This window comes from Antennarius striatus, chromosome 2 (genome assembly GCF_040054535.1).
Source record: "Antennarius striatus isolate MH-2024 chromosome 2, ASM4005453v1, whole genome shotgun sequence".
In the NCBI taxonomy this organism is placed as follows: Eukaryota; Metazoa; Chordata; class Actinopteri; order Lophiiformes; family Antennariidae; genus Antennarius; species Antennarius striatus.
Genome location: NC_090777.1, coordinates 15,646,572 through 15,661,905, shown reverse-complemented (window position 1 = coordinate 15,661,905; position 15,334 = coordinate 15,646,572). Strand labels below are relative to the sequence as shown.

General features: G+C 40.5%; 1 protein-coding gene across 4 annotated transcripts; it reads right to left on the bottom strand.

Annotated features, from left to right (window-relative positions):
* Positions 1-245: 245 nt before the first annotated feature.
* On the bottom strand, positions 246-15,236 carry rprd1b (regulation of nuclear pre-mRNA domain containing 1B). Of its 4 annotated transcripts, none has more exons than XM_068326339.1 (9): positions 7,864-7,983; positions 7,254-7,477; positions 6,279-6,408; positions 4,632-4,765; positions 4,332-4,450; positions 3,978-4,104; positions 3,202-3,377; positions 2,580-2,732; positions 246-2,486 (listed from the first exon to the last, which is right to left on the bottom strand). In XM_068326339.1, exons 2-8 carry the CDS (start codon positions 7,402-7,404, stop codon positions 2,583-2,585), a joined length of 987 nt encoding a protein of 328 aa, XP_068182440.1. In that variant the 5' UTR covers positions 7,405-7,477; positions 7,864-7,983; the 3' UTR covers positions 246-2,486; positions 2,580-2,582. The 4 variants fall into 4 exon arrangements, with proteins under 4 accessions (XP_068182440.1, XP_068182409.1, XP_068182419.1 ...); XM_068326308.1 differs by adding an exon at positions 15,178-15,236 and having other exon boundaries at positions 247-2,732; positions 7,864-8,034; XM_068326318.1 differs by having other exon boundaries at positions 247-2,732; positions 7,877-8,014.
* Between the last annotated feature and the right edge of the window lie 98 nt (positions 15,237-15,334).

Genomic DNA, 15,334 nt, shown 5'->3' with positions numbered 1-15,334 from the left:
CGTAGAGCAGCATATTAGTCATATATCATATATCTCCTTTGATCAACAATTTTTGGGACAGTGTTTATATATATTTTTATTGAGTCTCAATATTCTGGGACATTATGAGACTTCACAGCTGTTAATGACAATCATAGAAAATAATTGTTACCCATTCACTAGGAATAAGATTTGGGATGTTGTGAGAATTGCAGAGCCCAAAAAATAAAGAAAATTGTGATTAGAACAATAAATATTACACATGTAATTAATAATGTGACTTTCAGATTGTCCCCAATACCTAATAACTGGTGGGTTCACCCTGAGCAGCAGGAACTGCAGTTAGGACTTTGTGATAGCTTTTACGGCACTGTAGTTTTGGCTACATTGGAAACATTGGGAGCATGAACTGCCTTTTTCATCAGAGGTGGACTTGCTGATGTGTTTTGGATTATTGTCCCGCTACAGAACACAAGTTGTTTCAGCTTGAGGTCACAAACAGATGGCTGGACATTCTCCTTCAGAGATAAAAGTCTGTTTCTTCTTCTGTATAGCTCACATACAACTTACAAACAACATATTAGGTGACTTGTAATGACTTCTAAAACATACGTACATTAATTGTTCAAATGGTTCCAGTTTATTGGCATCCATCAAATCACTTTAATGAAAAACAAGTGACCGCCCTACTGGTGGTCTTCCATCAGTACAGTTTGGTTCCACATAAAGAAATATACCACAAAGCAAGTAGGTAAGAAAAGTCATATCTGCAGTGAAACAAAACCAGGGTGAATGTTGATGCAACGCTTCTCATGAACATACTGGAATATTTACAGGCAACTTAACCTCATTTATTTCATCGAGCCTGAACCAAATAAGGGATCCACATTTCTTATTTCTTTGAACTTCCGTATTTATCATCCAAAGTCACAGGAGGTTGATCCAAAATCAAGGAGTCATGTTAACATATAATAATCCGCCCCAAATATAACTGTGTGACTCAACGATGACTGGTGATCACATCGACGCCTCTGGTTTGACACAGTTCTTTAAGCTGCCGCTTTACTACTTGTTAATTGAATTTATATTTTTAAGATACTAATCAAAATGTACATTTGCTGAAAAGAACGTCACTTGTTCTCACTGCATCAGCAGGAAGGTAAACAGCAGCTGTAGTCATCTTTCATTTTTCAGAAACACATCATGAGCTGCGACTGAAGCAATCATTTCTGACCTTTCATCTCTCTGTAAAATCAGTTTTTCTTTTTGATTAGACACAACCCAAAATCAAATATGACTTCAGTGAAGTACATCATGGCCTTCACAGATTTGTAGAAAAACTTGGACTTCCTGACTTGAATATCCCAGTTTAGGGGTTCATGATGTGGCTTAACGTTGCACTGTGAAAACCAAAAAATGAGAAATGGGCAGTAAATCAAAACCTGTTTATGCTACTTTTTCCACAATCTACAAACATGTCCTACTGAGCATTATGGAATAGTAAATATTAATTCCAATTTCAAAGCAGAACTCTTGTCTTGAGTTTTTACTTACCATTTTCTTTAAAAAAAAGTTCCAGGTTTTTTAAATATTGACACTCACTAATTGATTTGATCCTTATCTCAGTACTGCTTTATTTGATATATCATTCAGCTCTACACACAATGGAAATGATCCTCTATTTTTTTTCTGTCTAACAAAATAGCTTTATGGGTTTTGACACAATTTTTATTCAAAAAAAGAATTTGATATGAATCTTTCAAGATTCATTGAATAAAACTCAAGACATATCTAGTATACCATTAAGAACTTTATGAGCTTTCCATATTTCCAGAATCCAAATTAAAGCATAAAAACAAAATTGTTAATCTGTGACTGAATCTGTGAAAAAAAAAGCTTCCAAACAGCGACCTGAAAGCCAGAGCTTGACGATTGAGGAGTTTGAGGATCAGACTGTCCAAAAATCCTCTTCAAGCATAATTTCTCTAATGCTGTTAAGTGACTGCTGTTTGTGAGCATTTGTGAAGCAAACATCAGAATTCATTCTGATATCTTCTCATGAAAAGCACCTACCACACCACGTGTAAATAATAAGTCTCAACTGAATACAAGAAAATAAAAAAGTAATTAATGGTGCATCTTCCTCTTCAGTGTCCTCGCAGCTTCTGAGCTTTGTGAGAGCAAAAAGCTATGTTTGCTTCCTGAATCCAAAAACACCACACAGACACACAACCTAACAACCAACACCGGTCGGTCTAAGCTTTGCTTCTTTACTCCACACATTATCCTACATCCCTGACATTTCCAGCATTAAAAAAAAAAAGTAAAAGCATACAGGAATCAAACTCTTTCCAAGCTGGTGGAGTGGAATCCTTGACAATGAGCAAGCGCTGGTGAAACCCAGGCTGACAGAGTCTTTCTTCTCCTCTGCAGAGCATTATGATTTCACCAAACCGTCTTTGTAATGGCTCTTTTTCCCTCGTCTGGTGGATCTGACCATGTTTTCTCTGGTCAGACACAGATAGAATTATTTTGTGACTCAAACACAGGAAAGGGATCAGGTGAAAAGGGTCAAGAGGGCAACATGTTTGGGCAAAAACCTCTCAATCAGTAGAGAAGAGGTCTCCGGCCGAGGGGAGTGGGGCGAGCCCTCCGGTCACATTAGGCAGGAGGGACAGGTCAGGGAGGCTCTGGATGTGGGACTTCAGCTCTTTCCTAACCTGGGTCACCCTCGCCAGTTTCTGCTTGTATTCCTGCAGAGGCCAAGATGACAAAACAAAAACTTGAACAAAAACAATGTTTCACATTCACAAAAGATTTTTTTCTGTCTGGCTTGTATGTTTATTAAAACACATGTTGGTTATAGTATGTGGCTTAATAAAAGACATCAACTTTTAACAAGTTATGGTCTGTTACTTTTTGGATTTGATTTGCATAGTTTAGGTAATTATTTCATTATTATCAGTATTATAACAAGCTTACACTACAATTAAATTATTTCTGGAATCTGGATTGACATCACTCAGAAAGATAACGGTATATGCTACATAATGTGACATGTCAATAAAAACAACCTGATCAAAATAAAAACACCTGGAGGGCATCATTAATACCAAATACAAATTGTCCCAAGGATTTCCATCCCAACTACAACAGCAAATACATCCAAGCTGTGGAGTTCACAGACAGAGCCAGAATCATATGGTGAATTTGATGTCTTGCCTCCAGCTTCTTCTCTCTCTCCATGAGCGCCTCCCTCTGGCTGTTGATGTACTCGGTCAGCATACGGGCCAGCTGCCTCCGGTCCTCCAGCTCCGCTGCCAGCCGGCCATTGTACTCCGCCAGCAGCAAACACGCTTCGTCCACTGTCTTGGACAACTTGTCTGCAGCATCCTTGTCTAGAATGGGACAAAATCGGGTAATAAAGTTTGTTTTTGGTTGTCTTATGTCCACCCTTTAATAACAGTCTATGAATTAACTTAATTTGATTTTACTAGAGTCTGTCAACACATTGCTATTCTTGCTCATATTTATCACTATCAATTTTGTCTTACACAGATCAAAATGGAACGTTTATGACACAGTTACATACAAATAAAAAATTAATACTTAAAATACTTTTGATACAGTGCACATGTAACACCATGAAAGAAGTACAGAACAATAGACAAAACCTGACTTAAATGAAAAATGTAAATCCAGTAAAAACACTTGTAATAAATAATTTGCATCTTCGCTGCTCCTATTTTTTGACTTTCTATTGCCTGTGGATTTGATTTATTTCTTCTCAATAAGTGAATAATATTACCGTTCTGGATATCTACTATTTTAAAATAAATTCCGAAAATTAAAATTCCTCATCACAATTCTTCTCTGCATTTAAAACATGATAAATGTCAGAAACATGGTTCAATGACACGGAAAGTACATTGCATATCCTCTTATCTAAAAAAATCTTAAGGAGTAGTTTTCTCTCATGCTGGGCTTTCAGGTCTCACCTGTGATTTTCTCCAGAAGAGAAACGTCCTGTACTTCCTGTGGCAAGGAGGCAATCCTTTGACGAACCGCCGCATCCCCTGATGCAGCGTTCTCCAAGTCCTGCAGAGCCTTCACCAGCTCCTCCGTCTGAAGGTGTGTGACAGAGTTTATGTTAAAGAGAACATAATGAGAATGTTAACAGCCATCAAACAAGGCGAAAACAATGTGATGGGATAAACGGTGGGACAGGAAGAACGAGGCAGACAAGAACAGGACGGAATCATGTAGAAGAAACTAGGAGAAATATTAATGGTAAGGGACAATTTTGCTTTGTGTTTATGCGTCATGTATGAAACGTTGCCAAGACGTCATACCAGCTGTGCTGCAGTGGCGCTTGTGTTTCGAGGGGAATTGTGGCTTCTGTAGTCATCGTCTTCATCGTCTTCATCTTCCTGGATCTTCTGATAGGCTCGCTTCACAGGCTTCTTCTCTTCTGAGTAATTAAAGGGATAAAAAATTTCACATTAAAGATATCACTAAATTATGAAATTAATAATACAAACTATACTGTGGATACAACAAAAGAATAAACTGATTGTTCACAATACTAAAATCCATTGCAGTCGTGTGTGTGTGTGTGTATTCATGTATAGATTACGGAACAGACTTCTGACCTGCAGGTCTGGGGCTGTTTGTATCTTCTATGGCCAGTTTGAGCTGCTGAATGAAGTCACCTCTGTAGAGACTCCTTTCCTTCCAGATGTTCAGCAGTCTCTCCATGTGCTTTTTACAATTTTCATCTGCATCACTGCAAGGAAGCAACGCAAAACCATAGCACAGTGAAAGGAGATTTAATTTGAAAGACTTTTACACTGAAAATAAAGCAAAACTCTGGCATTCGGACATCAACGCTCGTGGCTTCACCTCATCGCGGATTTTTGGTAGGTTGTCACGTGATACTGTACGCGCATTCTATTGGCTGATGGCTTCTGGAAGTGCGCGAGTTCCCTGAATCTCGGACTCATGTGAGACACAAAAGTGCTTTATACAGTCGATAAAAGTGTGGGAAAAGGCAATACAGATAGAAGGTGGTTTAGTATCAGTATGGGGAGGGTTCATAAACGTTTAAATTAATTTAAAAAAAAAAATTTTTTTAATTTTTTTTTTTTAAAAAAAATTAAAAAAAATTAAATTAACGTAAATAATAACATAACTAGTTTGTCGCTCTATCACGGAATTCATTAATCACGTGTGGTTCCTGGAACGCATTGACCGTGAGGAACGAGGTCACACTGTATATACAGTGTGTGTGTGTGTATATACTGTATATACATATACATACATATATATGTATATACACACATATAAATACATATATATTGTATACATACATATATATACACATATACATACAGTCAGTCAGTCATCAGTCATCTCCAGATTACCACCGCTGTATCCGTCACAGCGGGTAACGGGGAGCCAGAGCCTATCTCGGCGGCATAGGGCATGAGGCGGGGGACACTCCAGGCATGACGCCAGTGCACCGCGGAGTCACACACAAAGACACACAACCATGCACCAAAGACACACAAACTCATTCCTGCGGGCAATTAGGAACGGCCAATCAACCTGAAGCGCATGCTTTTGGAGGTGGGAGGAAGCTGGAGAACCCGGAGAGAACCCACGCAGACACGGGGAGAGCATGCGAACTCGAACCCAGGTCCGCTGTATTGTGAGGCGGCTACTACCATAAACTGCAGTTTGCAGTTTATGGTAGCAACAAACATTGATGAGGTTTTGACTTGGATGAGGTTTCAGACTAAGAAGAAATCTTTAATTTTGGGATGAATTATGTTTTCCTTGTAGGACTAAATGTATATTGTATTTCCAAGAAAAATTTCATTCATTCATTTTCTACCGTTTCATCCGCTGTAGCGGTTCAGGGGGAGCTGGAGCCTATCTCAGCTGGAATAGGGCGTGAGGTGGGGGACACCCCGGGCACGACGCCAGTGCACCGCAGAGCCACACACAAAGACAGACAACCATGCACACACACACTCACTCCTACAGGCAATTTGGGATCGGCCAATCAACCTGAAATGCATGCTTTTGGAGGTGGGAGGAAGCCGAAGCCGCAGACACGGGGAGAGCATGCAAACTCTGCACAGTGCTGGACTCGAACCCGGACCCGTCGTGTTGTGAGGCGATGGTGCTACCCACTGCGCTACTCCAAAAACAATATGTGGCAGTAAATTTGTCCACCCACATAGACTTTCTGCACAGACATTACTTCTGGAACACAGTTGTGGCATTACTCTCACCTGGCAACATGTGAGCAGGCGTCAACAAGGACAGACTCAAAGTCTTTAGTGAACTCTGGTCCTTTCTTCTTGCTGTTCTGAATGACATCGTTGGCCAGATAGAGGAACGTCAGCTTCCGGCTACTTTTGGCTGCAGAAAGACAACAAGACTTTTATTTTACACTATAATATTCATGGTAAATGCACTTAAATATATTGCTGATCCTACTTTTTGACACTTACTCCGTCACTATTTTCCATCTTATCTCATTCTATTTAGTCAATGTAAACATAGTGATAGCAGAGCAAGATTTTCTAAGACATTCACAAATTAAAAAAAGTTTTTCTTTTGAAACAACCAATTATATTGGCTTGATGGCCTTGATTCCTACTATATTTGCATTAAAACATTCACTTGTTTGACTTTTTCAAGCAATTAGTACAATGGAAATACTTTATCAATACATGCCAAATACATCAACACCACTTTTCTATTCTTGGAAACTAAAGGCTTTTGTTTGCTGATGACATAAATACCAATTTTTAAGCTTCTTTACATTATTCTGGATTTTCAAATAAGGCTTTTTTTGCTCACCTGTGACTTGGATTTTTCAGGCCAGCGTTAGAAATCAAATTTACATTATTTTTTCAATTTTGATTGAACATGGCAGTGGTGTAATTCCTGCTCAAGTGTTTACTGTCAGAAGTTATGTTGATTTAAGCATGCTCACATCAGACTTTTGTCAACAAAGTCAAATATGCAGAATGTTGCAAAACAAAAATGTGAGATGAGGTTGCAAATTGGGGGGGGGGAAACAAACATGCAAAATGCCTCAACTGAATGCTATTTTTGCATTCAAGGAATACCACGACCTGATTAATGATAACACCACCTTCTCTCAGGCGTAGTGACAACGTGGTCAGTGAAGTTATACGTTCCAATATTTTAGCTGAACATAATCAGCTTCACTACAAGGACATAGAGACAGCTCTTACCCTTTTTCAGCTCTCTGTGCCACACTTTGACGATGAGGGATGAGTGTTTGCGATGGTGGATGATCCACAGAGACAGAGTCTGGACGCTCTGCTGAGAGCTGCTCAGCTCCGTCAGCTTCTTCTCCAGGGCCGACTCAGAGAAGGACGACATGACGGTGGAAGTGTTCGCTTCCCCCTACAAATCCGACGGACCCCGACCCACTCTGAAGCGCCCGGGCTCCAACCTGGTTAGGAGAAACTGTCACTGTTATCAAATCAAAAGTTTTTCCGTTAACTTACTAACATGCAGCATCAACCTGCGTCCATCTATCCCTCCAGATGTTGCTTTAAACGATGTTTTGTTCATCTAACTGAGCCAAACCACTGGACAACCCTGGAGGTGTGAGCTTGTGTCAGTCCCCTCATCTTCACCGCCTGTCCTGTTTGTTTACAGCCGCGGCTAATATTAGCTCGACGGGCTAAGCAGCCATCTGCACACCGCTGCAGACCGAAGTCGCGCAAAGCCCCGGCGTTTAAAAACTAACATGCAATTCTATAACTATTTGGCACTGTTCGCTTGTTTTATGATGCTGATAAACTACCACGTTAGAAAAACACTGCTAAAACCTACCAGTCACACTCACAGTTTTGTCTTGGCTTCTCTAACTTATCAGGAAGATTCGCTCGAAAACATGGCAGCCTGCGCGTTCACCTCGACGTATGTGGGTCGCATAGTAGTGACGTCACTGAACGGTCCCAGCAGCCCATCTATCCTCTTTATCAAAGGATGGAATGAATAAAGCTGTCAATAAAGGACAGCGAGACTGGTCACAAGACGATGACATTATCTGCACCTTGTTAACTCAAGATGTGACATCAAACACGAACAAGAAATTATGTTTAAGTGAAACAAAGAAAATACTATGAGTGTGTTTTATATCTATTACCCTAGTAAAAGTAGCACAGCAAAGGCCCTGAGTGTAAATACCACTCAAAGCCCGAGGTGGGATTTTATATTATGTTTGGTGAAAATGGGTTCATTTGACAGTCCAGTCCACCAAGTGAGCATGCAGCTATTTTTCTCAACTCATAGTTCAGCATTCTGTAACAGATGTCTTGTCAAATGCCATAAACCTTAAAGAAGAAGAGTGGTTGTTAACACAATGACCTCCTCAGGTCACCTCATTTAAATGAAATTTGCTTTAACCCTTTAACAAGTACAAAAAGTAAAGCTGATAGTGAAAGCCACCACTTCCAGGAAAGGTGTAATTCACAATATTTTTTGAAGAAAACTCAAAATAACTGTGTCTGCCTGATTTGCCATGAGAGTCTTGTTTAAGAAATATAACAAGAAGAGATACTATAAGTCAAAACACGCTAACGGGTCCTTTTTAATGGAAGACACATCAAAAACTACCTGTGCTCCTCTCCCTTCACCTGATGAGGCTCCACCTCACGAGATGGAGCTGATGAAGCTTCAATCTCTTTCCTGTATTTTTACTGGTAGCTAGATAAGGGCAGGTTTACAGAGATGTGAAGCACATGTTAAGATCGTTTGGTGGCATATACTGTATTTGTGTGAGCAAACATTCACACAAATAAAAGAACAAGAACAGTTTGAGATCACATTTAAGTGACTCCCAGCTCAGTGACATTTTAACACTGCTCTCTCTAACCAGTCCTGCCACTCGTACTGAGATACAGAGTTCAGTTTCTCTCTTCCTATCAGTGGCAGTGGGTCATCTGTTATTCTATTAACAGAGTAAAATATCTGTTATCACAGAGTTATATTCTATGTGACCTGATGTGTTCATCCAAATGTTTACATTTGGGTGCTGTTTTAAATTGACTGGAACACTTTCACTTTGTCAAATTTGGCCCTTCTGACATACGGTTTGGACAACACTGAACTTTATCCATTATAACCAACAGATTAATCACATGACACAGCTTGGACATGTCGGGATTTCTTAGGCAGCCAAAACTTATTAATCTTTCAAAAAAGAGTGTAAATTAGTACATTTTAAAAACTTTGACTGCAAAATCTGATATTTTCCCACGTTATAGGTTTGAATTAATTTTAAAGTGATTTATCTTTGGGTTTCTGATCCAAACAAGACATTTTAAACCATAACAATTTATTGAGAGAAATTTTGATGCAAAATTTTCAGTTTTCTGTTGAACTGATTAAATGATGAATTCAATTACACAACAACTGTGTAGCCTGGCCAACTAACTCCATCTGCAGAGGCTGAATACAGTACAGATAAACCTTGTGGTTGGATGTCACTGTTCACAACAGTGTCAGGACTGTGTAACACTGACATCTGGAGGTGGAATCAGTTCAGGTTCTGAAGAAACTGTGATGTCAAACACTTTAACTATAACATCACTAGGGGGAACTGCAGGCAAAGAAATATCCCACTTCCAACCCAGTGTATGTGTGAGTCTCTGCTCTTAAAATTCATTATAACACAATAACAATTGCTGTTCACCATGATTACTGTGTTTTTATTATTTCTGTAAAATCCAGACTTCTACAGTGTTTGTCCTCTCACCTCCTACTCTGTTCAAACAGTCACAGAGGTTCTCTGCAGACACATCCTTTCACAATAAGGCACAATAAGGCCTTTCATAGCTTTTGTTATTATTTGACACCATTTAGAAGTTCTGAGGCTTTAATGTGACTGAAGTCATCCTGTCATACATGTCATACACTGTGTAATACTTGGCTGTCACCAAACCATCATAGGAAGAAAGATCCCTGAAGTATGAAAGAGAACCAATATGTCATATCAATACATCATTAGTAAGAGACGAGTACTTAGTAAATAAAGGTCTCATCGTCACACTGTTGGTGTTGTTATCATTATCTGTTGAACATCCATCCATTCATCTTCAACCGCTTATCCGGGGCTAGGTTGTGGTCCGTCTGTCAATCTCATATACCATCCTTCCCTCACTCATGAACAAGACCCCAAGATACTTAAACTCCTCCACAGAGAAAAAAAACACACGGTCCTTGGTTTTAGCCTCAACCAGCTGAGACTTCTGGGTAATTTCACACAGGTGACTGGGTCAGGTGAGTCATAGTCCCAGAGTAGGGGCATCAAACCATAACTGAAGACTGGGGCTAAATGGTGGGATAAGGGGGGAATGGGGAGCTAGATCAACAAAAGCACAAACCACAAGCAACAACTTGTGATTACAAAATTAATTAAAACAAAGTCAAAGTTGCAAATCAAATAAATGATTGTTTCCTAAAATAATGATTAAAATAACATCATTCATAATGACAATATTTCAAATGTAAGCAGGCTGGCAAAAAAAATCACAAAATATTTCAAAAAACAATGGTGATAAGGAAAAAAAGAAAGAAAAGCAAAGGAAAGGAGGGTTTTTTTAAAAAAAAATCTCTCTGATGCCATTTTGTCGGAACCTCATGTTCTTTGTTGAAAGTTGACAGTTGATTGCGGTTCTGAGCTGTGGAAACTCAGAATGGAGTCAACTTGAGCATCAGTGAGACAACTTCTTTGTGTGGTTTTGTTCATCTGGGAAAAGCTACTCACACAGGTCTGAGCATGCAGAGCGTTCTATGAGCCCTTAGGGGAAGCTGGGGCATCGCTTCAGGGAAGATCCTGGGGAACCATCCGGGTCCCACAGTGACACACACTTTGCTTTGAGCGTTCTTGTACATTTACGTTCTATCAGCTCCATCTGAATGATTGCATTCTCTGTGGGTGATGCAGAATGAGATTTGAAACTGCTGGTAAGGAGTAGATGTAAATTTGGTAAAGTTGTAATTTATGTCAGCATTAAAGACACCTGATTACATCACAGATCACCAAAGATAGTATTGAATCTTTGTGTAATCCTCTGGCCCCCATCCCAACTTGGTCTGTGATGATTTATTGAGCCACATGTCTTCAATTACTTGCTAGGGTGGAGTCCCATAGAGTGGACATTTTGCTGATAATTAGTAGACTTTCTAAGATAGAGCTGGTCTGATTAGGAGAGACATCATTCATTACAGGCACCTTCATATCTGTCTCTCTTCTTATTGGACTAGAATCCTGCACTCCCAAGTTCCAATCTCCCAGTTCAAGTCTATGAGAAATACTTCAAAGGGATCATATAAATAAAAAAAATGTTCAAGTCTCTGGAAAACAATCAGGTCCTGTATCGAAAGTAAAGACAAACTGGTGAACAGTGCTCAAACATGCTGATCAGCCTCAGTAATGTGACAACAGGAGTGATTTGCATCGCCCAGCCCTGTTTACGTGAGCCCACTTCCCTCTCCACGGATAAGGTTGCATTTATTCCCAACATGAATTGTGGTTTGTCCAGCAGTAAGGTACCAGTGTGTCGCAATGCTGTCGCTCCGAGCTATAAACACAAGTTACTCAGTTATACAGTAGTTATACAGGTATGACTCAGCTTATGTCCCTTCAAGTTACGTCATTCTCGCTTATACACTGGTTTAAAAAAACACGGAAAAATATATCTCAAGTTTACATCATTTTACTCAACTTTATATCTGTCCACCACAAAACTTGGAAACGTAATTATCACTAGTGTTAGAAGTTACTAAAAACCATGAACTACATTCCCCCTCCACTCCAAAGGGTGGTGGCAGTTCTTCCTGTTTGTCATTGCCTTCCCTATACATACAGGCAAGAATAGGCAGGACTTCTCTTGTCACCAAACACATGCTGCTGGAAGCTGGTGATGTATGCTGTGTCTTCTGATATTTCATTGTAAGTTAAGTTTGTCTGTATTGTATACCATTTAAGTTATTTCATGTTAGTAATTTAATTTTGTATTTTACTAATTTCATGTTTGGACCAGTAGATGGACGCAAAGCTCTCCATCTACTGTTCAATCTTCGTTCCTACCCTCACCTATGGTCATGAGGGATGGGTCATGAGATCGTGGATACAAGCGGCTGAAATGGGCTTTCTCAGGCAGATAGCTGGAGTCTCCCTTAGAGATAAGGTGAGAAACACTGCTGTTTGCGAGGGGCTCAGAGTAGAGCCGCTGCTCCTTCGCGTGGAAAGGAGTCAGTTGAGGTGGTTTGGGCATCTGGTGCGGATGCCTCCGGGACGCCTCCCTAGGGAGGTGTTTCTGGCACGTCCAGCTGGGAAGAGACCTTGGGGCAGACCCAGAACCAGGTGGAGGGATTATATCTCAACACTGGCCTGGGAATGCCTTGGGATCCCCCAGTCAGAGCTGGTGGATGTGGCTGGGGAAAGTTTGGGGCTCCTTGTTGAAGCTGCTGCCCCCGCGACCCGTACAGATAAGCGGTGGAAGATGGATGGATGGATGTTTGGACCTATTGTTATTGGACTTAGTATGGTAATTTTTTGCCTGCGTCACTGAACCATTACTATACGTCACTGGCACTCATCAAAATGGTCAACATTAAAGGACTTGAATGCAACCTTTGCTTCCTGTGTGGTCAGTGTGGCTGCCAGCTAGAACCTTAATTCCCAACAACTAGTAAACTGTTAAAAGCAGGTAAAATTTTGTTAAATGAATAGGCTGAGCGATGCACCGGTTGTGTGTCCTGAGCGTCTCCCCACCTGTAGCCTGTAAGTCAGCCGGGATAAGCACCATCACGGATGATTGATCGATAGATAAGATAGCATCAGCTATTCACTTCTGTTGGGTGGGCAACACACAAAACTTCTCAGGCACAAGTTTAGAGTGTTCTACAACTGCATGCATGTCACATATCGAATAGTTGGGTAAATAGATTCTGTGCACTGTTCACCTACCATTGGAATGATTTTACTGTAACCATAATTTTATACATGCGTGCAAGTATTTACTCCTGTGACCATTAAGTCTTCTTCTCTTGTGAAATCAACAATATCAGCTGCAACCCCAAACAGGTGTCTGCATCATCCTCAGCCTCACCAGACTGCTGAAGTTGCATAATGATGGAAAGTAATGTTATGCAAGGCACTGTCGACTGTTAACCAATAGGGGGCACTGTATGACAGAGAATTAGAAAGTTACGCAAAGTTCAGGCTCCAAACATGTTGCAGTCCATCACCAGAATCCCTCTCCTTCATGGTGTACCCTAGAACTGGAGCACACATATAATTGTTTGCATTTTATCCAAGCTGTTGAAAGTATTAAAATCAATAAGTTAAGATGAAATGTGGGAGAGATGAAGAGCCTGAAAGTCTCAAACACCACTAAACCATTGGTTTATTCTGTAGTGTACCGCTGGAAAATCAGAAGGGTGTTATATGTGGTTACATGCGTTTGCTCCAAGGTTAGCTGAGGAACCAAAATCTGTTTTTTTTAGGTCATACTTCTCAATTCCTCTATTATTTTGGAATTGGTAGAAAATCCCCACTTAATTCATACAAAGACTTGAAGATTTGAATATGTTACAGTGGCTCAGCAGTAGAGCATGCGTCCTTGGATTAGAGATCGGCGGATCGATTCCAGCTCCCGCCCAGCCACCCGGAGTGTGAACTGACGCCAAAAGGTGCTCAATTGTGGCACGCCCAGTAAGTCGCTGCCCGTCACTCTGCCTCCCCATGTACTGTTTGATGTTGTGTGTACTAATTGCATGCTTACAAGCCCCTTGTGTGCTGTGGTTGTGTTTCAGAGGCCTGCACACACACACTGTAACTAACACAAATTTACACCTGAGTGGAAAAGTAATTTCCCCATCTGGGAATCAATAAAGTATACTTTCTTTCTTTCATGTTCGTAATCATTTTGTCTTCAGCCGCTTATCTGAATCCGGGTCACGGGTTATCCAACTATCCCAGCTGACTACGGGTAGGGTACACCCGGGACCCATTGCCATTTCATGGCAGGGCCACACAGACACCCACTCACACTTTACACTCATACCTACTGACCAATTCACCAAAGCTGCTTTTTTTTGTGGGTAGAAGCTCGGAGTGAACCTCTGAAAAACACAACATTCAAACTCCTCACAGAAAAGGCCCAGGTGGAATCGAACCAAGGACCTTCTTCCTGTGGAGCAACAGCAGGGTCAGTAGGGCGGCGCTTCCATGGTGCCCTATCACTAATGATTTCCCCCAGCCCCCAGGAAAAAATAGTGACTGATAATTAATTCTTGTATAATCTTTCCCAAATAACCCATTTCCTGCAGTCATACCACATTTCACTCATTCAGGTTAGTGAAGTCAGGGAAAACTGGTTTGTGCTGTATGCTGAAGACATGTAGCTGGCCTCAAGTGAGAGGTGGGGTACATCCCTGACAAGACGAGAGCTCCTTTTGGGGTCACATGAACGCCCACACTCACAGAAAGTTTGGTGTGACCAATTCACACATGCAGAGAGAGGGAGAACATACAAACTCCATACAGAAAGGAATCGAACCCAGAACCTTCTTGCTGTGAGACACCAGCACCATCCACTGAAATTTATAGTTTAAATAACTTTTAGGAGAGCTATGGCCCAAGGAATGATCCATTAGCCATAGATGATGATGAGGTTCATCATCTTGATCCAGAATTTTGAATTGCATGGAAAATACTTATAATGCTTATCGAAACATCCCAAAAAGATGTATCACATTATATATTCAAGTGAAATTTCATATTTATGCCTGTGATTGACTGAGATAAATATGCTACAGATCTGACAGAATAATCATTACGTCACTGTACGGTGACGTAATGGGGGTTGGTAACTTGCTTCGCATTTATTTCTCTGTACGTCATTCGTTCATGATTTAATTTCTTACTTCTTTTATAAGCATTTAATTTACTTAGTACGCCAAAGTCATTTCTTAAAAATAAAGTTTTTTTTAATTTTAGTTTGTTTTTTTTATCAATAAAAGTGAAGATAGCCGACATTAGAACCACGTGAACGTTACCTATTGAACCGTATCTACGTCAGAATTATGAAAACATGACTTGCAATAATAAAAAATATATATATATAACCACACTGTAAGTAATCAACCATCTGGTCCATTGAACGCCAGCCTGCAGCCGTGCTCCCCTCTTCTTCTGGGTGTTGTTGTTTGTGCACCTTCACCTCCACTCACTTTGGACGCTCGTGCACTTCCGGAACTTTCGTAATGCCTTCTTCGTGCAGAGCGCGTG